The sequence below is a fragment of the Pseudomyrmex gracilis genome, unplaced genomic scaffold, assembly GCF_002006095.1.
Source record: "Pseudomyrmex gracilis isolate BER0280 unplaced genomic scaffold, ASM200609v1 scaffold_164, whole genome shotgun sequence".
Taxonomy (NCBI): Eukaryota; Metazoa; Arthropoda; class Insecta; order Hymenoptera; family Formicidae; genus Pseudomyrmex; species Pseudomyrmex gracilis.
Window position 1 is genome coordinate 168,740 of NW_018020748.1, and position 25,970 is coordinate 194,709.

The following is a 25,970-nucleotide window of genomic DNA, read 5'->3' on the forward strand; positions in this document are numbered from 1 at the left end:
GTCTTTCTAAATTTTAACGCGTCTTAGGGCCGTAGTGCGGTAGTGACACTTTTCCGGACATGGGTCCCTATACTCAAATGTTTTCTACTGTTGCACTGAATAACCCCTAGAAGTTTGATCCCATAGTTCTGAAACACCCTGTATATATATATATATGATATATGTGTATAAGAATAACATATGTGTTGTATATATATGCAAACGTGCCCCGGATGGTGCATACATATTGCGCGTGCATCGGCAGCGACTGCACGTGCAACGCATTTGTTCTACGCTATCGGATGTTCTCACCACCATACCAGATAAAACGAGGAACGGACGTGAATATAACGCCGCGGGATGAATTACAAAGTCATTCACACGGAAGCGGACGTTCGTCGATTGCGAACCGTGCTTGCATCTGGCAGAGTCTGCCCGAAGGGCGGCTCTCTTCTCTTCAGCCGCCGTAGCTAAATTGACTCTGATGCGCAAACGTGATGCTTGCGTAAGAGGTGAAATAAAAATCTCGTCACACAATGCGTAACAACCGCCGCGCTTTTCATCCCGAAACCAAATAAGCCCTTCAAACGACCGTGATAGTGACAAGCGGATTTTCGTTTCAAAGCGACAAAAGAAATTGAAAATGTTATTTGTGCCGCGAAAGAACGCGCGCAAAAAACCTCACACAATACTTAAATTGCAAATTGTTTCGATAGTTTGCGCTCACTTGTGTGTGTGTGTGTGTGTGTGTATGTATATTAATTAATTAACAGAGTTTAATTTTTTTTTTTTTTATTTATTTAATTTCGGATTTTTTTCAAAGAAAAAAAACCTGACGTGTTTATTCGCGAAAACAAAAGCGATATATATAATTGTCACGTGCGCTATGATAAAGAGCAAAAGTGAAGCGTCGATTTGTCGATTTATTTCTAACGCGTGGTTCGCCACGTTATGTATGTAAAGAAGGCGGGACCGTGGAGTTTCAGAAACGTAACATAATATATTGTAATGTTTATTAAAGATTATAATATTTACATACGCATATATAGCATTATGATATTATATCAAATTAGCACTTTAATTTTGCGTCTCTCTCGCCGAAGTAATCTCTTTTGTTACTTCATTAACGCTTTTTCCATCTTTCATCCTCTCGTTTGTGCGCTTTTTCTTTTTTAATCCTCCTTCTTCCACTTTGCTCTGATCCAGTATTAAACTTTCCCCGGCGTTCGTCTTCTTCTTTTCCATCTGACCCCTCAGCTTACAGCCACTGATCCGGCATTAAAGCTCTCTTTTCTTTTTCTACTTTTCTTCTTCAAGCGGGTCTCATTCCCAATCCTTGTACTATGTGACGACGCTTGTAATCATTTCGTTTGTTGAGGGACGTCAATGAATACGCAATTACCTACAGTTTCGTCGTTCGCGATATCCCAAAAGATATTTATATACACATAAATAAGATATCGAGGGATATATGTATGTATATATATATATATATGCAAATATTTTTACCTCTCCTTCTCCGTTTCATGAGACAGAAGAAATTACATTTTTCAAGATAAATAACGGCAAGAAATATCTCCGAGTAAACTGTGCTCGCTCTTTTATGCAAAGCAAATTAAAAGCAACGAGTTACCGAGGTGCTCTCTTTATGAAATACATAACTTTAAAATACAGATCATATTTATATCCCGTTCGTTTTGTACATGGATACATAGATTGTGTATTTTCCTGCAGAAAAGAGATATTTTCTGTAAAATCGTTCAGAAATATCTGACAGATATCGCTTTTACGCTTGACATTTTCAAATGTTATTTATTTTATAGTCGTTTTATTTATATTCTATTATTGAGAATCTAAAAAATAAAAATAATTTTATATTTATTCTTTATTTAGAATTCTCTTTTTTTCTCTCTTCTCTCTCTCTCTCTCTCTCTCTCTCTCACTCTTTCTCTCGTAATGGTCGTAAGCGTATGCAAAGGGACCAACTAAAGTGCCATTCCGAAGCAAATACCCGCCGGATTCGCTTGTTACCGGAGTTCAACACTGTAAAGATTTTATATTTCCATTTCAGCTGCTAAGTTCGATCGTCGTGGTTGGCGGGACAAACGTAGCCGGCGCATTGACGCATCACCCACGGGAATTGGCGCAAAGACAAGCGTTCCTCGAAACTCGGCAATGCGTCGAGGCACGTCTGACCACACAACGGGAGAATCAGCAACAGGTACGTCGCTGCGTTCGCGACATTTGCGCACAGGTGTGTAACTTACATCGACGATCTCTCTCAGTGTCGAGACAATCACTCAAAAAGCGAGTTTCTAAATATAATGCTAAAATTAAAAACTTAACAACAACACTACAAACCGCGTTTTAATTAAAGAAAGTAACTTCCGATTTATTTACAGAAGAGTGACTCGAAACCAGTTTACCGAATCAATTTCGATAAAATACAGAGAGGAAAAAATTTAATTTAAACTTTAATGAATGAAAGATACGGGAACAAAAAGACAACAAAAGAAAGATTAAGAAAATTGAAGATTAACTTAGAAGACGATGTTCGCATTTATTGATTTAAAGAAGAAAATAATTTTATTAACCGTAATATAGAAGTGAAAGAGAAAGAGAGAAAGGGAGAGAGAGAGAGAGAAAGAGGAAGATGTTGTCATGTTTGGAGAATGCTGTCAATTCGTGCGAGAAATCTAGTTTAAAACAAGCGTCAATAATCATTTAATCGACGTCGATAAAGCCGCGTCACGCGGAAATAGCGATCATTATATCATTTCCCGTGGCGCATTATCCGGAATCTCGAGTAATTGACGTCTTTGTTAATTATTAATGATCCCATCAGTGTTCATGTAAACCGCAGCGCGGTGGCATGTTAGTACACCGAGGATACCCAAGGCTTGTACGGGCGTTCTATATTTCACGTAACCGCGAAACCGCCGATAAAGTGAGATCGACGATAAAGTGTACGTACACGTTCTTACAAAAATTCATACTTTACAGAAATCGATGTGCGGGCGATGTTTAAGGATAAAGAAAAATATGCGCAAAAAAGTTTATTTTTGCGCGAGAATATTTTACCGAAAATTTTTGTGTTTTAAATTTCGCACAGCTTCAATTTTTTTTTTTTATTTTTAATGTGCTGCTTCTTAATAAAGCTCGCGTTGCAATATTTTTCGGGAATCGTGGATTATGAATAAGAAGCGTTTTCAATAGACGTAAAAGAAAAAACAAAAAAAAATGAACCACGAAGAATCGATTTCTTTGAACCGTAATAGCTTTCTTCTATAAAGCTTGCGATATGACATAATATATGGCGCGATTCTCATATTGGACGGTATTATTAAACGAAAAAAGAGAGAGAGAGAGAGAAAGAAACGGTTATGTGGAAAAAATGTCGTATATCAAAAATCACACGACAGCGAAGATTTCGGCTTCGGGACATTTTAGTGAATTTTTTTCTTTTTTAGTGGATTATTTTGCGCGAAGAAAAATCCACTAAGGCAGCGCGTTTCTAAAAATACGTTAGACGTCGGCAATATGTATGTATATGTATCAGCGACACGATATATCCGTCGCCGAATTCAATCAACTACGGGATTCGCGAATAAAAAAAAAAAAAAAAAACGCGCCGCCGCGCGGCTAAATCCGACTGTATTATCTCGTTGTCGTATACCTGTATGCGATTAGAAATCTCGTCTCCCCGCACAAAGAAGAGACGCGGAGAAAGACGATAACGAGCAATTCGGTTCTCGGCTTTCGCTTCGAGACTTCGAAAGGATTCGCGAAATGGAACGGTCTCAGAAACCGCGACTCTTGTCAGCGCTGAGAATTCTCGGCGACTCTGCGTGAAATGAAGTTTATCGCATGGAAAATTTCATATCAGACAAGACAGATTATTTGTTGCTCTCTTTATATAAGAGCTTTCTTTTCACAATTGTCCGTTTTTCTCGTTTCTCTTTCTCGTTTTGCGAGAGATGACCGGGAACATTTATTAAAGAAATAAATATCGAACATATGTAACAATTCTCACAATTAAGCGTTAAGTATTGATTAAGTTTTAAATGTTCTTTTAAAATATATTTGATTAAAATATAATAATAAATTAAAATATAGTAATTATCAGAGACTTTAACTTTAACGTAACTTTGTTATAATTATAAAAAATAACATAGATACTTTGTAGTAAATTATTTCTTTAATAAATATGTGCGGCTAGAGGCGATACTTGTTCGATCATTGGAACATTTATTTGAATAGCGCAAATAAATTCCTCGTTTGCAGAAAAACTAGATGTGCATTCCGTGCGTTTGAGGCGAAGTTTAATGAGCACTGGCGTAACGAAATTGTATAACTATTCTCTCTCTGTCTCTCTTTTTTGAGAGGATTTTATTTAATTTCCTCTTTGACACAAAAAATGCGCGCAAACAGTTTTTATTTAAAAAAAAAAAAAAAAAAAAAAAAAAAAAAAAACACCTAATATCATACGAAGCATGTAAAACGACATTGCGGAGAATATTATTTTATTATTTCACAACAAATCTCACGTCTTCTTGAATAAATTCGAGTTTCGCGCAGTTGACTGCTTTATATGTGCTAATAAAACAACACCCGAAGTGTCGCAAAAACCAACCGGTCGTTAGGCGCACATTGAAACAATACGCGGCACGCGCATTCAAAAGCTCGCGAATCGCGCCGATGGCGGAAGTGAACAAAAGGCCTCGGTGAATTTACTTTCTGCGAAACACGTGTTGTCCAACAGCCGAAAAATAATGAACGAACTGTTTGACGAAGCGCGTGAACTTTTAAAATAAAATTGAGCGCTCGATTGTACATCAACTGTTTGTTTAGCGCGCGGACATGTATATTTTTGGACGAATTTTTTTTGTCAAAGCTCCGCTTCTCCTCCGAGCTAAAGATGAAAGAAAAGGAAAAGCGAGTTCTGAAGTAGAAACGATTATGCGTTTGTTATCTTATTTTGTTTTTAAACAAATGATCACATTTAACGTTTCTCTAAAAAGAAAAAACTGTGCAACGGTAAACTAATTTAACGGAAAAGCTCCAACACACTGTCATAATCTATTGATTCATTTACTTGATGTTTTTATATTCATATTTGTTTTCATCTCCGCGTTTATTTATTTTAATCATTAATTTTGCATTTGCGTTTATATAAGAGCCGAGGTGTCGATAAGAGCCGAGGTGTCGCAAAACATTCTCACGCGACACTCATACGTGTATTATTATTATTATTATTCGATACTTGAACTATACTCGTCAGTTGCGCGTCGGCAAAAGACGATAGCGATCAGAGAATTTCCTGATTGCGGTTGTGTACTTTCGACGTGACGCGAAATAAACGATGAACCGGATAATAATGGCGGTGAAAATCTATTGAGAATCTATTAAAGATAGTGTCTTATCGCGCGCGTCACTCGTACACAACACAAAACCAACCCGTTTATTATTATAGCGTCACGAGATAGAGAGAGAGAGAGCCGAAGCTTCGTTGATCGAGAAATTCGTGACCGTCGCCGCGATATATAACCCTGTCGGCCTATTGTTCGCGCCTTTACTCGCCCGATCAACCCGAAATATAATTGGAAGTCGAGTGTATATGCGCGACGTGTATGTATATCGTTGCCGCACGGGACGTGTTGTACGTGCGTACGCATTTAACAGCGACGCGAACATGCACCGACGCCGATGCTCTATCTCTTCATCTCCGATGAAGCCAAGGATGGTCACCCCACGGCCACTCTCGGGAACGACCCGATAACGTGGACCGTGCTATATTCCCTGCTATGCGGATGCGGCGAGAGTAATGTGTCGCAACATTGCTATTGGATAAACAAGCGCCTTCGCTCGCAGTTGTTGTAATTTTTCGCATAACTCGACGCGCGTTACATTTCCACATTTGTTTTTCCACCGGCACCTAGACACGCAAATGTCATTTTATTTTATTTACTTGGTTTTTATTTTATTTACTTGGTAACTGTATGACGTTAACAGTGTGTGTGTGTGTGTGTGTGTGTGTATAATTTAGAAAGCTTCGGGAAAATTTTCGAGAGTGATTATTCAACTCTCGCTGATTTTAAAAAAATTCTGCCGCTGAGATTTGCGATTTTTGCGCGGACGCGACTATCGATTTTTCACTCTCGCGTTTCTCGTTGGAGAAACCGCGTGCGCTTTGAGTTCTATTCTTGCCCCAGCGTCAGCCCGATGTTATCTCTTCGATGTTTCTAAGTTTTGCGTGTATTTGTTGTTCTCATTTCTTTCCGTTTGTTGTTGTGTTTTTGCTTTTGAACCATGTATTGGCATAGTTGTGTGGGATTTCTTTGCGTTTGCGTTTAAATAAATAAAAAAGAAAAAGGTCAGAGCAACCTTTTTCGATAGGAGCAATTGTTCGAGCATAGTTAGCGGTTAGTCGAGAGACGAGGCTGCGCGATGTGCGTTTATACACGCGGCGATACCAGATTCTAAAAGTACACGACAACTATGCGCCGGAGTATCGACGATACGAAGCTTGTCATCGACTTGTTCGCGCACACTTGAGAAGTTCCCACGATGTTCTTCCACGAGCAGTCACTCCCAAACAAAACGCCGCGCAACGTTACCGCCTTGCCTGTGTAACCGAGGTCGCGCATAGCTCATAGCGATGTACGCGATTTCCCATGGAATATTATCAGCTATCGAAAGGTGTTCGATCTTCCGCTTCAATTTACGGAACCGCGACTTCTGTTCCGTTAATCATGCGCAAAACTTACGTCGCGACGTATACGTTGTACTTTTCGTGAAATTCGGAATTTCGCGATAATCTCCGAAAGGCGCTACCAAGATAAAGGTACCCTCCCTCAATGACCGAGTCACCGGAAGGAAATAACTATAGCGAAGTATTTATGTAACATGTAAAGTTAGAAACACTAATGATTAAACAAACCACATCTTAAAACAAACAAGGTTGAGAGAATTGTTTAATATTTAAATACTAATTATTTCTCACTATTATTTACGTAACAATTAAGTTCTCCGAGACATTTGTATTCACGAACAAGTTTTCACACACAAGAGAGAGAGAGAGAGAAAGTTTGTAATCAACTTAACATGAGAATTGTAATTAATTCATTTTGCAGGAAAGGCTTCTGCTCAGCGTGCTGCCCAGACACGTGGCCATGGAAATGAAAGCCGACATAGCTGGGAAACCGAAGGACACGATGTTCCACAAGATCTACATTCAAAGACACGAAAACGTCAGGTCAGTTGTTTGATCTCGTTGATACAAAAAAAAAACAAAAAAAAAAAAAAACGGTAATTTAAGACGCGCACGTCTTGAAGAAAAAGTTCAAGTGCCACTTCGGGAAAAAATGTCGCTTTGACATTCCGCAAACGAGATTCAGATTCGCTTTGTGTGCGCGCGCCGTTACTGTAGAAGAAAACATTTCTCAACTGTATCGTATTGCGTTTCTCTTTACAAGTTGTCTTCTCGTACATGTATGTACATACATACGCATACATCTACTGTTTTCCCGAGAAAATCACACGCGCACAACACGCGAGATATATTTTTTATTTTGCAATTTCTTGCATAGATTTTTTTCCTATTTCTTACGAAGAGAGAATTTTCTCTCGCATTTTTCTCTCTGCAACTCTTATTTCTCTTTTCGCCGTTTAAAAAACAGACGTACCGCGTACTTGATAATAACGCCATTACTCCCACACACACACACACAACGTCCATTAGACGTCTACTAGACGTCCGTAACTTCATGTGACGTTTAATGAACATCTAACGGAGGTTTGTACAGAACGTTGTTACCTGCGGATAATGTAATAAACTATAAATCAGAGATTGCGCGCTCGCGTAATATCACGATGTTATAATATTACTATGTAATTATCGGGACGTTATCGCGCGCGACACGATGCGATAACCGTAATCATTGATTTATACGTAAACAGACAGACGTGTTATTTCCGCGCCGGGAAATCATTCAAAACTGACAATTTATAGTGGTGTCGCGCACATTCGATGTAAATACACACACACACACACACACACGCACACACACATTAAATACACAACTACGCAGAGAGAATTCTAGATTTGAAGCGAGAGGGTTGTGTGAGACTTAACATCGAAACTCTCATATCTGGAAGTCTCGCTCACCGCGAGTTCGGGTCAATTTAACTTAACCAGCAAATTCAAATTCAAATGCAAAGTGCAAATGTCACGTTCATTAAACTTTAATGAGTTCCCGTGAAGTTGTCACGATATTTTTCGTTTCTCCAATTTCTCCTTTCCGTTCGCACCTTCATTTTTCTCTTGTAATTCGTTTAAAAGCGAGATATATATATATATATTTGTTAAGTCAAATAGAAAATTTAAACGTGTTTTATGTTTTAAAAGTAAATTAATTGTTTCGAATCCACATCTCGCTGACTTGAATTCAACTTATGTTTCAGCATTCTGTTCGCCGATATTTGCGGATTTACCTCGCTCTCCGATCAATGCACCGCCGAAGAACTCGTCAGATTGCTCAACGAACTGTTTGCACGGTAAGATAGCTTTTGGCCATGATCAATGGGTTGGCGAGAAGATGATCGTGCGTTACTCTTTGCCGGTAAATGCCGTTTCGATCGCGGAAGACGTCGGGAAATGCGATTTAACGCGATGGAGATGGGTGCGGGTCTTCGAGAAACGATTCCCTGAGTCTTTTTGTTTTTTTTTTTGTCGCGATTACATATACGAGATTTTCTCTCTCGTAAGTTGGAAAAGCGCGACCGCAATAATAGCGCCCCGTCTATAGAGCGGCATTTCCAGTTATTTGGCCAAATCGAGACGCCAATTTCTTTCCGCTTTCTTTTCTCTCTCTCTCTCTCTCTCTTTCTCTCTCCGTCCGGAGAGTGCAATTCTCCGCAATATCGATCTCTCGGGTCTCGTAAACATTCTTGTTCCGCCCGCTTCGCAGAATCCTCTTTATATATCCATGGATACGTAAATCCTCTCTCTTGCAGTCTCTCGCAGACAGATTGCGCCGCTTTGGTCGAATATCACTTTGACTTCGATACGCGCGCACGTTTGTGTAACTTCTTCGAGCGCATGTGCGCACACATACGTGTTTCTATTCCGATATGAGTCTGTACAATGGAGATCAAGCAATTGGTTTACATGCGGCGAGCCAAAAAAATGTTTTTCTCTGACTCAAAGAGAAGAGACTCGGTCGTGGTTTTCCTTTATCACGTGAACAAGTTTTTCGACGACAAACTTCGTGCGATCGATCCGAAACGACGCGACAGTAACTGTCGTCGAAAGTAGCTTGTCAACGACAATGTGATACTACCGTCGCTATCTATATAGCGTTTCGAATACTTGTCAATTGTTGTGTGACAATCTTCGATTTTCACAAAATTTACAATAAAATTATTCAACTGTTTTACATTCTATTTACGTTATTAATATTCGCACGATTTATCTAGTAATAAATTATAATTAATTATCGCATATGTAACCAATTCTCTTCGTTTGCGTTCTATGAACATTCCAATTTTGTATTAGCACATTATTCGGAACATTAAAATAATATCCCGAATATATATACATATTGTTTTTGTATTGAGTTTCAGCTCTGTATGCATTTCCAAAACTATCGTCCCTCGTCTATCTCGCTTTCATTTACCGCGAACGCGCCCAGTTATCTCCAGTTCAAGAGTTTCTTCCTTAGCGCGCGGATTTCGGAAACTTCTTCCCCTGGAACCGAAATTGTATGAGCGCTCGAGAAGATAGTGTAACTCGGGATAACTCGGGATTTCGCATCCTCTGACGATGACATCTCGGGTCAATAGGGATACACTTATCCTTTATAAAGATAAACTTGCCAAAAGCCGTCATAAAGACGGCTCTCACACATCGACAGTGTCTGTGTTGACTTCGTGCGTCGGTCACACGCGGAATCGTTTTCCAGAATTTTGCGAGTGCAACGTTTTTCCTCCCTTACGAAAGAAAAGAGAGACGCCGCGATGAAAAAAATTAACGCTCGAGAGAAAGAGAGACGATAAAAAATATATACATATATAAATGCTTTTACAGCCGACGAAGTATAAATTTTCATACTCATTTTTATACTCGTTTTTTTTTTCGATTTCAGTGTTATTAAAGAATTATAAATGATTAAAAAAAATTGATTACACTGAATTAAAGTTGTTAAAATATTCTACGATTGAGAGAGCGTTCGTATTCATAGAATTCTATTTTCACACAGAGCGAGGTATAAAAACACTTGCCGAACTCTAATTATTATTTTTACGCGAACAACAAGATGTTTTTTTAAACTATAGTTGCACAGCGATTAAATGACGAGTGTGTTGCAGTTGCACAGCGATTAAATGACGAGTGTGTTGCTTAACTAAATATCGAACTCGCGCGTGCAAAGTGTATTACCGGTTTATCTGCTCGTGACTTGCAATTAGCGATAATAATACCGGCTAATAATTTAATTACCACTTCGGGTTCGCGCGCGCATATGCGACTTCGCGGAAAATCGCGTTGTGTGTGTGTGTGGGTGTGTGTTTACATGTATCGCGGCAACCGTGTTTATAATATAATACACGTTATACGCGGAATTTGCTCGCGCGTGAAATATTAATATCAAGCTCTTCTGGTGACGCCCCCTCCCTGAAAATTAATACCGTATATAACGTATAATACACGTTGCTTTCGCGACAACGTTGCTGAATAATATAATCCGAATAAACCGATTACCACTCAGTTTGTTAGTGCCTTTATTTCACGGCGAGGCGCGCCATTTCTCTGTTGTCTTGAATTAATTTAACGCGCGCGAGTATCTCGTATTTACCTTACATAATCCTCTCCAATCACCCCTTTAACCTTGGAACACACTCCAAGTCACCGGCGGTGGCGGCGGCGGCGGCGGCGGCGGTTAATATCAACGTTAGGAAACCGCGCGGTGTATTATAACGGAATAATTTTGAAAAGTTAAGCAATTAAAACTTTAGGTTTGAAAATTGTTACATCGAAGAGAGAAGGAGAGAGAGAGAAAAAAAAGAACGCGCAACGATAAACGGCGGAAGTTGCGTAAAAATATTGCGCACATAACATTGTGCGCGGGAAAAAATATTACGACGGTTATGTAAAAAAGCGCGGAATTGCGCGGGGAGAGAAAAATATTGAGATTATTTTCATATGTTCGCGCGCGCTATTGTGAAACTGGCACCTGCCTCGCGGTTTTGCCGCGTAAAAGCCGAAGAATTGCGTAATATTTTTTTTCAAAGAAACGTTCACTTTCATCTTTCTCTCTCTTTCTATCGTGAAAATTGGTAGTTTCACGTAACCATCCAAGCCAGAAACAAAGTCGGATCAAAGTTTTTTGATTTGTTTCCATCTCGGTATGTATGTCGTTACGTTTGAGATAAATCGTTTGCATCGTTGCAGATTCGACAGGCTGGCCGCCGAGCATCATTGCCTCAGGATAAAGCTCCTCGGAGACTGTTATTATTGCGTTTCCGGACTTCCGGAGCCGCGGCCCGATCACGCTCATTGCTGCGTGGAGATGGGATTGGACATGATCGACGCAATAACGTAAGTTATTTTCCTCATGCGAGAATGGTATTTATATTTTTGTCTCGCGATTGTTTTGTTTGTATTACGCGTCTTGACAACGCGTAATAAGACATATCCCGCAAGTTCTCTCGATCCGCAACTTCCGAAGAGTAAAGAAAAATTTTATTACGTTTTGAAACATCTTGAATATAAGAAATAGAAATTGTGAGTGCAAATAATAAATTGACAACCAACGATCCGATTATTGGCGCGTATAAAACGCGACTATCGGCGCGTTTTACACGTTAATCGCAGTGTGGATGGTAAACAGCATGTAGAGTGTAATATCTAAAAATTTTTGGAAATTGGGAATTGCCGGCAATAATATCCCTTGTATATATTTTTTTTTTGACAGTATATATTCGTATTTCGCTGCGCTTATTTATTATTTACATTCGATTTTAGTATTTTTTTAATATAGAGAATTTCTATTTTGATGTTACACGTAAATAGTTCGGATGACGGATATCTGAAATGCACGATGTATCAAAATAAATCGATTGCAACGTCCCAACGTTGTTGTTGAAAGAGTATCTCGCCTTTCTTATTGTCAGTCGAAACAAAAGAAGCGCACGAAATCTTATTTTCGAGATTGTATATATATATATACACAATTGAAAATAAGATTTATATGTATATATGTATAAAAGTCTTAAAAGTCGTCGGGGCACTGGGATCAAAGTAACATGTGAGCAATAAAGAGAAGCTTTCCGCTTCGGCAACTTCCGACTCGGATATCGGTCGCATGTTCCAGTTTCGGTGATGCGGTTTCGTTTGGCATTTTTCATAAAACGCGCGTTTTTCCACGGCCAAAGAGAAGATTTCCTCGGAGAGAGTCCGCGATGTATACGTGCCCCGCAATTGAGGTCGATACATGAGTCTCGCCAATGAATAGACGTCTACGGAAAGAGACGGGAAGGAAGAGAGGAGTCATCGCGGAGATCCCACGTGGGGATAAATCGTGGATAAATTCTTCGCGATTTGTGTGTGTGTGTGTTCAACATTCCGTTTCTTAATTTCACGTTGACCGTTCGCGAATTGTTCGCTTCGTTCAAGTTCGACGAAGAAATTAATATAGTCGCACGTTATCGTATTTGTTTCGCGCCTACGCTAACACACGGGGGAAACAAATAAATTTCCGCGATTCTTGTACATCTCCGCAGACTTGTGCGCGAGGTAATGGCCGTGAATGTGAACATGAGAGTGGGCATCCACACGGGCCGGGTTCACTGCGGGGTGCTCGGTCTGAGGAAATGGCAGTTCGATGTTTGGAGCAACGACGTGACTCTGGCCAATTACATGGAAAGCGGAGGGATACCCGGGTGAGTACGAGCAATTTCGTTTCGGGGGGGAAGGTTTGTGTCAACCCTCAATTGGAGTTGACACAAACTTTTTCTCCCTCTTTTCGGAGTTAACTACAAATGACAATCATCAAATTACGGATCCATCCGTGGATATTATTTCTACGCAAACTTCGTCAGAAAATAGAAAATAAACAGGACATCGGAAAATCATTGAGAAAATTTTCTTTCTCCTCTCCCCTTTGTTGGATGACGCTCTTCTTAATTCCGAGCGAAATTGTGATCTGTTTTTTTTTTCTTTGTTTTTTTTAGATATTTTAGAGTTATTACAAGCTGTCTGAAACAGCTGTCTATTTAATAGAGATTTGAGATATTTTGCTATAAAATGTGGATGGAGGGTACATATCCGTTGACATTTCTAATACAAATATTTAGGTGGTTGGATTGGATAGATCTACATTAATTTTGTTAACATTATTGATACACCGTGTATACTTGTGTGGTTGGTAGTAGATTAAATGTGCGATGAAAAAGTAGCTTCTATAATAGCGAATTAATAAAATATTTCGATTCTTTTAAGTTTTTGATCATCATCAGTGAAGACTTTATGATGATAAAATTAAAAGGATCGAAAATGAATGTTCCGATTGGTAATAGTTTATTTAAATATTTCTTTTTACCCGCCACGTTCTCGCACCAGTGATCTTGCGTTCCTTCTAAAATTTTCTTTATTTCAAAATATACAAATGTATATTTTTTAGACGTGTGCACATCACGAAGGAGACTTTAGATTGTCTGAACGGATATTACGAGGTGGAGGAGGGCCGGGGAGACGAAAGAAATGCTTACCTGAGAGATCACAATATCAGTACCTATTTAATTGTCCCGGGAGATACATTCAAGGATAACATAACTAGTTCCGGGATGCGGAAGAACTTTCCGGCGAACGGCAACGTATCTAAAGAGATGAGGGTTATGGGTCACGGCTCGCAACATGGCAAACAGACCAAGTGAGTTCTTGACGTTTAAATAATTCAGTTCTTAACGTTGGAGCGTGACACAACGTAGCATAGCTATATTGAGACGTAAAACGTAACGTTGTAATATTTGAATAATTTGCGAAAGATTGTCGCAAGTTACGACAGACTGGCGAAATGTCGCGCGTAATTTTAAATTGTGTTTACATATTATCTAATAATTATTTTTTTTAATTAAATGGCACAGATGTTCGACTATTAATAAAAAAAGACACTTAATAAAAAAAAAAAAAAAAATTGTGTATAAAAACACGCGATTAATTTGTGAACAATTTTTTTATATATTATCTTTATATTTATACCTAATTCGTTATCCGCCCTTACGCGCGGGCGGAAAGTTTATATATTGATTTTGTCACAAACGGTATTTTGTTATTTTATCGCCCCAACAGATTAGGTTTCAACGAAATCCCGGAGGGTGAGAAGGATCCCGAAGACGAGGTGAACGAGTATCTGATGAGAGCGATCGATGCCAGAAGCATCGATCAGTGCAGAGCGGAACATTGCACGCCTTTTATATTGAAGTTTCGCAGACCGGATGTCGAGGAAAAGGTATATATATATATATGTCGGTTTTGTTTCGCGATCGCATTATTGTTATTTCGAAGCGGAAATAAAGCGCGCAAAAAGAACAAAAATCACGAAGCGGCAAAATCCGTGCGGCAAAACTCGTTTGTCGAAACAGACAAAATAATCTCTTTTTTCTGACTTTGCCTGTGTAGCATTAATTAAATTTCCAGTTCAAGTGCGGAGAACGCGAGCGGTAATTTTCGGAGTCAAACTATCTGCACACAATTAAACACGACCGATTGACGCGATAATTCACATTAATAGAATACCGTGTAAATTGCATTTTATGGTTAATTCGCTTAACGCGGGTGTTCGGATTCCGCGTAGTTTAATCGCGCGCCCGTCCGTTCGCGTCGTGTAATCAATCTCACGGAAAATTCCACGCAACTATCGCGAGAGAGAGAGAGAGAGAGCACGGGAGAAAGAAAATTCGTCGGGAGTAATCGGACTGGAGAAATTAAAATCAAATTAATTCGCGGTGAATTCAAATATGTATACATTTGCGGAAACAATGCGATATCTATTTCCAATTGTTTCGATATAAACCTGTTGCAGTACTCGCGCGAGAGGGACAGGATGCTCTCGGCTTATTTCGTCTGCTCCGGTTTCGTCTACATGATCGTTGTGGTCGCGATAGCCATCACGCTGGCCGGGTAAATATTAACAAACTCTGTGCATATTATTCTGTATTTCTATATATATATATATATATATACAGTGTGCTTTTATTTGAACTCAATTTGTTCCTCAAAGTAAACTCGCGGCAAATCAAAACTGAAAGCGTCTTCTTTTTGCAGGGACGTGTACTTTTACGTGTGCACGGTAATTAGCATACTGGTGATAGCCTCGGTCAACGGAATCTTGTTAGCGGAGAAGAACGAGGTGAGATCTCTCTATCCGCGCGAAATTTTTCCGCTTCTCAACGAACGTATAAATTTTATGATCGCAAACGGGGGGGCTATTTTTTGTTTTTAGTATTCAACTATACGAGAGAAATAACAAAACGCACAGTAGATAGGAGAACCCGAAATGCTGAATGTACATACGTGCGAGAGATAGTTCAAAGTGTATTTTAAAGTGTGTTAAATTAATACACATTTCAAATTCAATTCAATTTGAGAGATTCGCATTTCAGATTAAATTCAATTCTGTACCGGATGCTTGATTTTCTCGCGCGTACATGGAAATAACTCGCTTTATTCTCCCGTGTGAATTTTTCGAAATTATTGCGAAAAAAAACTCCTCAGCTCACGGAGTCCCGGACTTCCCGCGTTCCGCGCGATCTCGTCTATCAATTTTTCATAATCGTCGCGACGGAACAACAATTTAAAAGTAAAAATTGCTTCCGTTGGAATCGAAAATTCAGATAAGTCAGTTACTCTCTTCCCCGATTTCGAATTCGATCGGACCATTTTTGTTTTTCTCGGGAAACTTTACTCGCGCAATTGATTCTTTTAATTTGCGCGTGTTCGGTAAAAAAACGATTCGCGCGACGCATTTGAGTAAATCGCGCGCGATACATCACGTATGGTCACAGTGTGTCGGGCCGCGATAACGAAACCGCCTCTGGAAGAAAAGTGTTCCGCTTCCTCTCTCGACCTTGATCATGCGGCAGACACTTCCAGGTCACCGGGACAAAACCCCCTTCTCCCCCGGATTATCGATCGCCCGGCGCGCTCGCATTGATCTCTCAACGATTCTCCGAAATCACTACGTTTTCCCTCCCTTCCCTCCGGTTTTTATCGGATTTAATTAATCGAAGAGGGATGTGCGCGGATAATCGCGCATGGTCTTTTTTCAGAGAGTACCGCAGTGGGTGAGAAACGCGGCTCTGCAGATCTTCGAGAATCGCATTGTCGCGCAGAGCATCGCGACCATCGTCGTGTTCCTGACGTTCATCACGGTATTGTCGCCGCTGGTAAGTGATCGATACGCCGCCTAATTCGTATCGAGAACATGTTACACACACGCGCGCGCGCGTGATACCGATAACGTGTTCGTTTCGCGCGAACGCGCTTCTAAGTGTGAGTCAAGAAAACTCTCTGTTGGATATAATAAACTTCGTTATTTCCAAGACAATGTGTTTGTGCACGATTTCTGGAATGAAAAAAAAAAAAAAAAAAACAAGACATCGGACGTACAAAATGAGCTGACCTACTTGTTGGTAATTTTTCGATTTCCCTTGTTTTAATCCGATAACCGATTTCGCGCGTACATACACGTAACATGTACACACAGACGCAAAAACTCGAAAAACGCTGAAATTATAACGCGCGACGCGAATTAGAAGTCTTTCCGGCGTCGGTGGTAAGAATATCAATGCGCATCGACATGTACATACGGCGATTAATCATAAAATCGCGAATTAACGGCGACGGGAATTGGAGATCGAAAACGAAAAAAAAAAAAAGAAAGAAAAAAAACGAAACGTCGATACGTATATATATTGCCTGTGATCTCGCGCGTTTACCACCGGCGACCGATCACGCGGTAAAACAACGGCGGTGAATAACGGCTATTTCGTTTTTGTTGCTTTCTCTCCCCGCAGATCGCACTGAAGGGAAGTGACGCCTGCAATAACACGGCCGCGGAGTGGCTGGACGAGAAATCCAACGTAAAAAGAATATTGACGATGGATATCGATACACCTTCGGAACCCTGTTACTATATTCTTTTCTGCGACGTAAGTTGAATGTAAATGCGACACATCGAATGGAAAAGCCAAGCTGTTTGTAAATCAAATAAGCTCTCTCTTTGTCGTGATGATACACGCGCGCGAAGGCGCTTTAGAAAATGTATCGGATGAGTGTCGTGTTGCCAAAACCAAATAAATAAATAAACTGTTTTCAGCGGTGGTTGTAAAATTTTGGAAATTGACGAAAAATTGTTCTTGTTTTCGAATTAAATTAATTTAAATAGAGGGAGAACGATATTCTGGTCTTGTCAACCATCAGTGTGGATTAGATAGTATAAATTACACGTGGGAAACGTAACTCTCTCAAAAATATGATTAATCAAGAAACAAACTTCTGGGATAAGATCCAAAATCGAAATAAATATTTCAAGCTATGATAAATGTGTTTTTCGATGTGTTTCGTATAGACTAGACCGAGAAGATGATCAAAAATAAATGATCGAAAAAATTTCGATGGAATTCTTTTTTTTTTTTCAATATTTCTCGATACCGATGGATTACAGTTTGCGAGGTATTTATTTTAATTTTTGATCACTCGAATATTGTGAAAAATGAAACTGGTTTTGTGTGACACACCTCTCGTACGCTTGTTTTTCTCGTGTGAAACTAAAACCGCGATCAAACCAAACACACACCGCTTGATGATTACAGTTGTTTCCGGTTCTGGTGATGCTGGTTATGGTGACCTGCGCGGTGTACCAGATTCTGACATCGGTCTTTAAAGTAGCCGTATTGAGCATCGTTGTGGCGTGTTATCTCGGGGTCAGCATTAACCAGGCGCTAAATGAGGGCAACGTCGAGTACGCTGAAAGATGGTTGGCGGGCGTTCTGGTGGTTTTCTTCATGGCCTGCCTAGTTGCGCACTCGCAGCACACAGAGACGACCTACAGGTACGGACATTTCGAACGAACTTATACATATCGCACCGCTATAACAATCCCGAACAATTGCGTCTTCAACGCGTATATATCTCAAGAAGAACGTTACAAGCCTTCGGGCAGTGGTGAAATTTACCGCGCAAATATTGCTTTATATCGAATTCCAGCGGAATTTCCTTGTCTCGACTTCAGTTTCTATAAAGTGATTTCACAATCAAGCCAGAGGAAGCATTGTTACACGCGGAGATTCAATTTGTCCGTGGAATGTTTCGTGAAATGCGCTTGTTTAGATACGATAATCGTAAAAACATTTTTAAACCTACGGACGGATGGTCGTATTCTAAAGGATATAATGATAATACGAGGCGATAATACACGAGCTTCTATATAACGACGAATATTATATATGTGTGTGTTCTGTGTTTGTTACGTCAATGCAGATTAGATTTCCTGTGGAAGCTGCAAGCGACCGAGGAGAAGGAGGAAATAGAACACTTGAAGGCCTACAATCAGAAACTGCTCGCGAATATACTTCCGGAGCACGTGGCCGCCCATTTTCTGTCCACCGTCAATTCAGATGTAAGCTCCGTATCCAAGTTTCGAAAAAACTTGTTTAACAATTTTTTTTTTTTTTTATTTATTTATTTATTTATTGTGTTTTCGCACCTCGTGAAATTGAGCGACAACCGACAACGGTTGTTGAAACTTGTGTTTTTTTTTTCCCCTTTTTTTTTTTTTTTTTTTTTTTTTTATTTCAAGTTGAGTATAAAGATGAGATGTGTGCAGAGTTCACGCGAAGATCTCACGGACGCTCTTTGTATTCGACCTGATTACTAGGCGATTCTTTTGTGCCGCATACATGACAAGTAGCGAGCTCGAAGTACAATGGATTGTGGAAAGACAAGAATATATTCTCACAAGAATATTCACAATGCATTCCGACACTTCTTAACAAGGTTAAGGCGATTATAGATTAAACAGCGACTTACGGCTGAAAGATGAATGACGTGTATATATATATATATATATAAAACTGAGTCCTGCACCCACATATTTTGAACGTCAGTTTAATGAAGTTAACTGGCTTTTCAATCTTGCGAAGAGAATTTCTCCCGTCGCGAAAGCAATTCATAAACGTTCTCGTATCTCTCTTTTGGCATGTTCTTCTCCCACTCTTCTATTTATACTGCAAAAGAAGATATTTTCCAAACAGTTTCGCATTACAGTTACTAAACTATGCGCGAGGATTTCTCAGAGACAATATTTACGCGATTCACTGTCAGAATTTCTATCCGGATGTATAATCGGGAAATACTTGGCGAGGAACGTGTTAAATTCTTGTACCGCCGCTGAATATCTCTCAACGCTCGTTCGTTCAGTTGACTAATTTATCAAGTGTACGGAAGCGAGTTGATTTAATGAATTGGACTCGCGTCACGTGTCACATTTAAACGCGATTAATTACAGTGAGGTTTGAGAAAAAAAAATTAATAAAAGACAACATTTTATATAAAAAGTATTTTATACCGTTTCGTTTACGTAGGTTTTATTTGTTTGTATAAAAAATACAAATTTTATTTACAATTGCGCGTATAAAATTGACGTTAAAACAAAGACATTATACATTTGAAATTAATAATTTTTCACGAAAAATTTATTTGCGCGCATGTGAAGAAAGAGACGCGAATATTTCAAGCGAGGCGACGACGCACGTGCGTTGACTGTTTGTTTCGCAGGAATTATATCACGAACAATGCGACTTCGTCTGCATTATGTTCGCTTCGATCCCGAACTTTTCCGAATTCTACGTGGAGCTCGAGGCCAATAACGAGGGAGTGGAATGTCTCAGGCTGCTAAACGAGATAATCGCTGATTTCGACGAGCTACTCGCCGAGGAACAATTCAAGTACATCGAAAAGATCAAGAGTACCGGCGCCACGTATATGGCCGCTTCGGGTAAGTCCCCTACGTTGTACCAACGTTTACGCTCGAGTTAAAAGCCTTTGCCTCGTTCCTGAATATATATTCGTTTTGGAGAAACAGCGTTGCGAGCAAAATTAATTGCTAGATCGAAATTAATAGAATTACATTAGTTTAGTAATTAAATAGCAATTAACTTAGCAATCAATTATCTGGAATGGTTAAACGCAGTTCGTAGTAGTAGCAAAGTTATAGAAACAGTTTTTTTTTTTTAATAAAAACTATTTTTTGTGCTGTCTTGTTAATAACTAAATAATCAATATTTATTTATTTATCGTTATATTGAATGGATTCACCAATTAAAAATTTCTTAATTAAATTCTGACATAATTCTTGTAATTGTGCAAATATGATTTTCTACACATTTCCGAATGTTTCCGTTCTAAATAATTTTCTAACGACTGTTTGTGATAAAATGTGTGAAAAGGAGAGAGATAGAGTGACGATGAGACGGGAAAAGCGGCGATTCGCTAATGAAATTGTAAAGGACACTAATACCGGTCGTGCCACATTCACTCTTCTGTCTCTCTGTTTTCAGGCTTAACGAAAAGTACTTGCGACATGCGGGATTTCAAGCACGTAGTCGCCATGGCGGATTACGCTTTGAGGATCCGCGAGCAGCTGGCCTACGTCAACGAGCATAGTTTCAACAACTTCCGTATGCGTGTGGGCATCAACATTGGACCGGTAAATGTCGACGCAATTTTCCACATGTTAAAGATAAGAGAACTTTATTTTTGTGTGTGCGCAAAATAAAATATTTTTTTAAAAATACTTCTAAGAAAAATGTTTCTCTTACAAAACAGTAAAATATATTATACATGCAATCATGTTTTTAATAACGCACACATTACGTTATTGTTCTGCTTATATTATATTTCACAGTGCAAATGGATTTTCTCTCCCTTCTCGGAAATGAAAAAATTATATATTTCACATTATTAATTTTTCTCGTGGTATTTTCTTCGAAGATGACTCATTTGTTTTTGCCAGTCTAGGCTCAATTTTGCTTGCAAAATATTCTCGTCGTTGAGCGTCTCTTGAATTTATTTTCTACACACGTACACACGCAGCTGCGCGATTAAAAAACAGACACGGTAAAAAGCCGTGGAGAGAGAGATCGCCGAACTTTTAACGTGCGACGCACGGATTGTGCAGGTGGTCGCCGGCGTGATCGGCGCCAGGAAGCCGCAGTATGACATCTGGGGCAATGCCGTAAACGTGGCCTCCAGGATGGATTCGACGGGCGTGCTGGACGGGATTCAGGTGACCCAGGAGGTGCGCGATATACTGGCCGCGAAAGGATATCCGCTCACCTGTCGGGGAACGATTCAGGTCAAAGGCAAAGGCAGTATGGTAACTTACTTCCTGGATGGTCCGCGTAACAGCGCGAAGACAGCCAGTCAAACAACGGACACCGTTGGGACGAATTCCAACAACAACACCGACACGGATCAGAGAACAATCGTCAACAACAGCAACGGAATTGTCTAATTTGGTATTTGCTTACAATTGAAACGTTGATGAACGAAGTTGGGGAAAACGATTTTATCTCTTGCGTTCTATACAGAACAAGAGATATCTCGCGTTCTATATAAACGCGAAACGTATGTATGTAATTATACGTTTACGAAAGAGATAAAATTAAACAGTCGCGTTTTTGGCAAACATTTCAAACTACATATAACAGCGTAGGTACGTGTATAAAAAGCGAATCAATTATAAAACGCGCGCGCGAACACATCGTGCTTTACTACACAACGGTCGGTCACAGACTAATCAACGACTGCAAATTCAGCAATTAACGATTTAACGCGCGAGTGTGAACACGATTCGCGTGTATAAAATTCGCGATTCTTCTAATACGCGAATGTAATTAAAGATTCAATTAACGAACGTAGCGTACCGTGGAAAATTGAGCCTCCTCTCGCCAAGAACAACATTAATTTCAGATCGCATTATGTAAATATTTGAAGTACTTTAACAGTTCTTGCGTGTCTGTGTGTGTGTGCGTGTGTGAGAGAGAGTGAAAGAGAGGCTTTTTTGCATGTGGACGTGTTATTTTATATAATTAATAAATGAATAATGTTAACAGAAAGAGAGAGAGAGAGAAAGAGAGAGAAGTGTGTATAGAAACGGTTGTCGAGCGACAATATTTTTTACGGAAAAAGAATTGTCGCTACGTCGGACCGTAACGATCGGTCATTTTTTATTTCTGTACTCTCGAGTCTCCGAAATGTGGCCAATCGCGTTACGGAGTTGAGTCGAGTGCTCGTCGTTCGTTGCAAAACGTTGTCAATCGATCTCTCGTGAATAGTCGCGTTAGTTCTTAAGTTTCAAGGCGAGCGAAGTATAATCGACACTCTGCGTGAAACTCCGACATTCTGGTGGATGATTTCGTGTAAATTTCTCGCTTGATCACATGCCAACTCTCAAATTAGAAAGCTAAAAACACGCGCGCAGCCTTGAGGATCAATCCATCAAAGAGTTCAAATTGACAAGTCGCTCTGCAAACTTGCAAAACTCGTTCCTCTTTTTTTTTTGTGCGAACGAACATACTCTTTGTGCGATTACGGAAACACGAAACAAACAAAAAAAAAAGCACGTTGGGAGCAAGAGTTGCATCACTTGACAGAGATAAACTAAAACTAAGCGATCATTAAATAATGAGATAAGAAAGACGCGCGCGCGTGTAACTTTTCTACCACAAAATGCCGGACTTTGGTGATGAAAACATACCCGGGAGCGACAACGCTCCTCGTACTGTACTTAAGTTGTGAACAATGTATGTCGCGTACTTTGAACAATGCCTACACACGTTGCATGTGATCGTTTTGTAATATTCGGTTCTGCTCTTGAACGCTACATGTGTGAACATTTAATTAATAACGAGAGAGATATGCCATTGTCTTTTTATTGACATTTTTCTGAGACGGAAGAAGCGCGATCGTGTAGATTTAAGTGTTCGAAACAGTTATTAATATTATTTTGTCGTCTGTAACGTGTCCAACAAACAGGGCCTTTCTGCATAATTCTAGTCAATATGAGAAGAGCTTTTCATGAGTAAATAAATAGTCGGAGAGAGAAAGAGAGAGAAACAAAAACCAAATATAAAAAAAAAAAAAAGAAGATTAAATCTGATACAACGAAACCGTGGACGAACGAATCTTATACAAGTATACAAGTATAGTATCTTGTAAACCGTGTGTTTTAACAAGAAGGGGACCACCAAGCAAGCTAATTGTAGCTGTCTTTGTGAAGAACGTGAAAAAGTTCGTTTCATTTTATATATCCATCTCCGTTTTTCGTGATTATTAATAGATAATATGTTATTAATAGATTAATATATGTAGATATGTAGCATAAGTATGAAAAGAAGAGAAATTTATAATTTCCCAATTTAAAGAAATTTAAGAATTCGCCAAAGAATTATCTGTTGTATGACAGATGTGAGAAAAAATTGTTATATATATATCTTTTACATTCAGTGCTACAACAAATAATTTATTATATTACTAATTACACTGAAATTATAAATTCGTTTGTGTTCTGAAATGAAGAAACGGCCCGTTGTGCTCGTCCGCAGCTAGAATTCACCATCCTAATTTCCAAAATTTCGGAAGGATCTCTGTGTATAGAAAGAAAAGAGGAAAAAGCAAAATTGCATAATTAAAACTACAGCAGATGTAGAGAGAGAAAACATTGGACGAACGATGTTCTACACTAGTTAAATTCCCGGTGAGAATTTAATGAAATTATATACGCGATGTGTTTACACACACACACACACACACACACGCGCGCACAACGTAGCGTGTCGACTAATGAATAATATTCAAAATAATAGATATATTGAAAACAAAAATTAAATCTTTAGTGTAATAAAAATAAATAAATGTACGTGTGCTATTTAAAAAGTAAATAAAGTTTTATTGGATTTGTGTCGATGTTTCAAGTACGTTAGAAAAGAAAGATCGTTGAGTGTGTCTAGTCATCTCCGTGCAAAAAAAATAAACAAGAGATTGTTTTTTTTTTTTTTTTTAAATTAAATTCACGAAAATATCGAAATTGTATATCGCGATTTTCGATGAATAATTGCATATGTTGTGTAGAAACCGATCGTCCGACGAAACAGAAAATAAAAAAAAAACTGTGAACTGAACATTTAATTCCTGCAGCATTTAATGTCGAGTAGTAGACTATAGCAACATTCTCGCGGCATGAATATATGTAAATATGCGTATACTTGAGAAGCTTGTGTATAAAAAAAAAAAAAGATAACTCCGTTTGCGTGCTGCGTGTATGACCGTGTGTGTGATAAGTGGCCAAAAAGTGTGAGTATGCGTATACAGAGTATATATAAACACAGATGTTAATTATATTGATGTATAACTATTGACTCGATCCTATCGATCAAACTATACATATCGATCTTCTCTGTATGTGATTCTTCCTAAACGACGACTAAAGACAAAACTATATATTTGTTATAGAAAAAGAACAGTAGAGAGCACGTGTATAAGAAGTATTTTGACAAGTAGAATCGATCAAAAATTTACAAAGATATGATAGAACAACTAAATATGTCGCATGCAATTAAATGTAATTTGATGAAAATGAGACGCGTTGTCTGTGAAAAATATAGTACGCGTTTAAAAAATTGAGTTAGAAAAACGCTGATTTTTCGCATTCCTATCAAAAACACGCGTGTTACGAAAGAATTCAACTTTTTTGACGTCTTGGTGTATCGGACTAATTATCGCTATCTCTCGCGTGTCATACGTCCAATAATTATTACAGCCTATTAGCGTAAAACAAAAAAAAAGTTAATCGCGTCCAAACAAAATTGGCGATAGCCACTGACACTCTGAAATGAAAAAATTAACACGATACGCTTTATACGTTAGTAATATTGCGACAAAAGATTCAAACCAAAATATTTTGCAAATGTGAAGTTTGATGTGATAACAAAAAAAACACCTAATTTTTTTTCATGTTTTACTTGAAATATATGTAAAACTCGGAGCAATTGTTGAGATGTCATGTACGAAGGAAAAAATGGCTCGTACAAAAGTGTTCGGAGTTACAACAAAAAATTACTATTTTAGAAAATGTCTTGAGAATTTGGCGTGTATTGCGTAATAATCGATAATTGTTAATATAATCGAGATGATTTTGTTTTCTTCGATCGCACACAGCGTCTTTCCTCTCAGATTTTTACACATCTTGCCTATGAAAAAAAAAAAAAAAAAAAACGCAGAAAAACTTAGTCTAACGACATCGAAAAAGTGTGTGTTGTCGCGCGCTGGTCTTATAATAGTTAATAATTTAAACGATACCGATTGTATGTACACTACGGAGGAAAGGCTGCTGGTTACAATCGAAGAAATACTCATAGACATGAGATAGAAAAAAAAAAAAAGAAACAGCGTACTATTTGTTATTGCTCCAAAAAAATCATATTGATATAAACTTTGATGGCCTAAAAGATCAATTTTTTCTGAAAAAAATGTGCATCTATAAATATTATATCCATAATTGTGCGCGTACACACATAACATACTGATAATACTATAACATAAATTTTTAATAAAAGCGAGTCCAATCGCAGTGTATCCAATGACTAGAATTTTAATCTAAATTCCCTTTCTCTTTTAATTTTGTGCGATTTTTAGAATAGTTTGTTAAAAAAATTAATGTTAAGATATTGAAAATAAATCGGAGAGAGAGAGAGAGAGAGACATAAGAAATAAAATAAACTAACTATACACAGTGCTCACAGATTTAATACATGAGATAATGGATTTTATGATTTTTGAAGATGGTAGTATTTTGTACAGAGTTACGTATAGATCATATTAACAAACAATTAGAGTATTCACACTATTCAATCTTGAATATAATTTACGTCAT

At 38.6% G+C, this 25,970-nt stretch overlaps 1 protein-coding gene across 3 annotated transcripts in view; it reads left to right on the top strand.

The window, feature by feature from the left end:
- LOC109857578 (adenylate cyclase type 6) overlaps positions 1 to 25,567 on the top strand; it is a 56,442-nt gene extending 30,875 nt beyond the window's left edge. The window contains exons 6-22 of one of the 3 annotated variants that reach the window (XR_002250518.1): positions 2,051 to 2,200; positions 7,113 to 7,234; positions 8,443 to 8,535; positions 11,429 to 11,575; positions 12,760 to 12,918; positions 13,659 to 13,907; positions 14,327 to 14,486; positions 15,060 to 15,157; positions 15,302 to 15,386; positions 16,306 to 16,422; positions 17,053 to 17,187; positions 17,851 to 18,089; positions 18,518 to 18,656; positions 19,814 to 20,033; positions 20,596 to 20,744; positions 21,216 to 23,329; positions 23,618 to 25,567. Coding sequence is in view for 2 of the 3 variants with exons in the window: in XM_020434031.1 (XP_020289620.1) it covers positions 2,051 to 2,200; positions 7,113 to 7,234; positions 8,443 to 8,535; positions 11,429 to 11,575; positions 12,760 to 12,918; positions 13,659 to 13,907; positions 14,327 to 14,486; positions 15,060 to 15,157; positions 15,302 to 15,386; positions 16,306 to 16,422; positions 17,053 to 17,187; positions 17,851 to 18,089; positions 18,518 to 18,656; positions 19,814 to 20,033; positions 20,596 to 20,744; positions 21,216 to 21,551 (2,598 nt within the window). In the remaining variant the exon portion in view is untranslated. Of the gene's footprint in view, positions 1 to 2,050; positions 2,201 to 7,112; positions 7,235 to 8,442; positions 8,536 to 11,428; positions 11,576 to 12,759; positions 12,919 to 13,658; positions 13,908 to 14,326; positions 14,487 to 15,059; positions 15,158 to 15,301; positions 15,387 to 16,305; positions 16,423 to 17,052; positions 17,188 to 17,850; positions 18,090 to 18,517; positions 18,657 to 19,813; positions 20,034 to 20,595; positions 20,745 to 21,215 lie in introns of all 3 variants that reach the window. The other 2 variants (XM_020434031.1, XM_020434032.1) reach the window with 2 other exon arrangements.
- Positions 25,568 to 25,970: the final 403 nt, after the last annotated feature.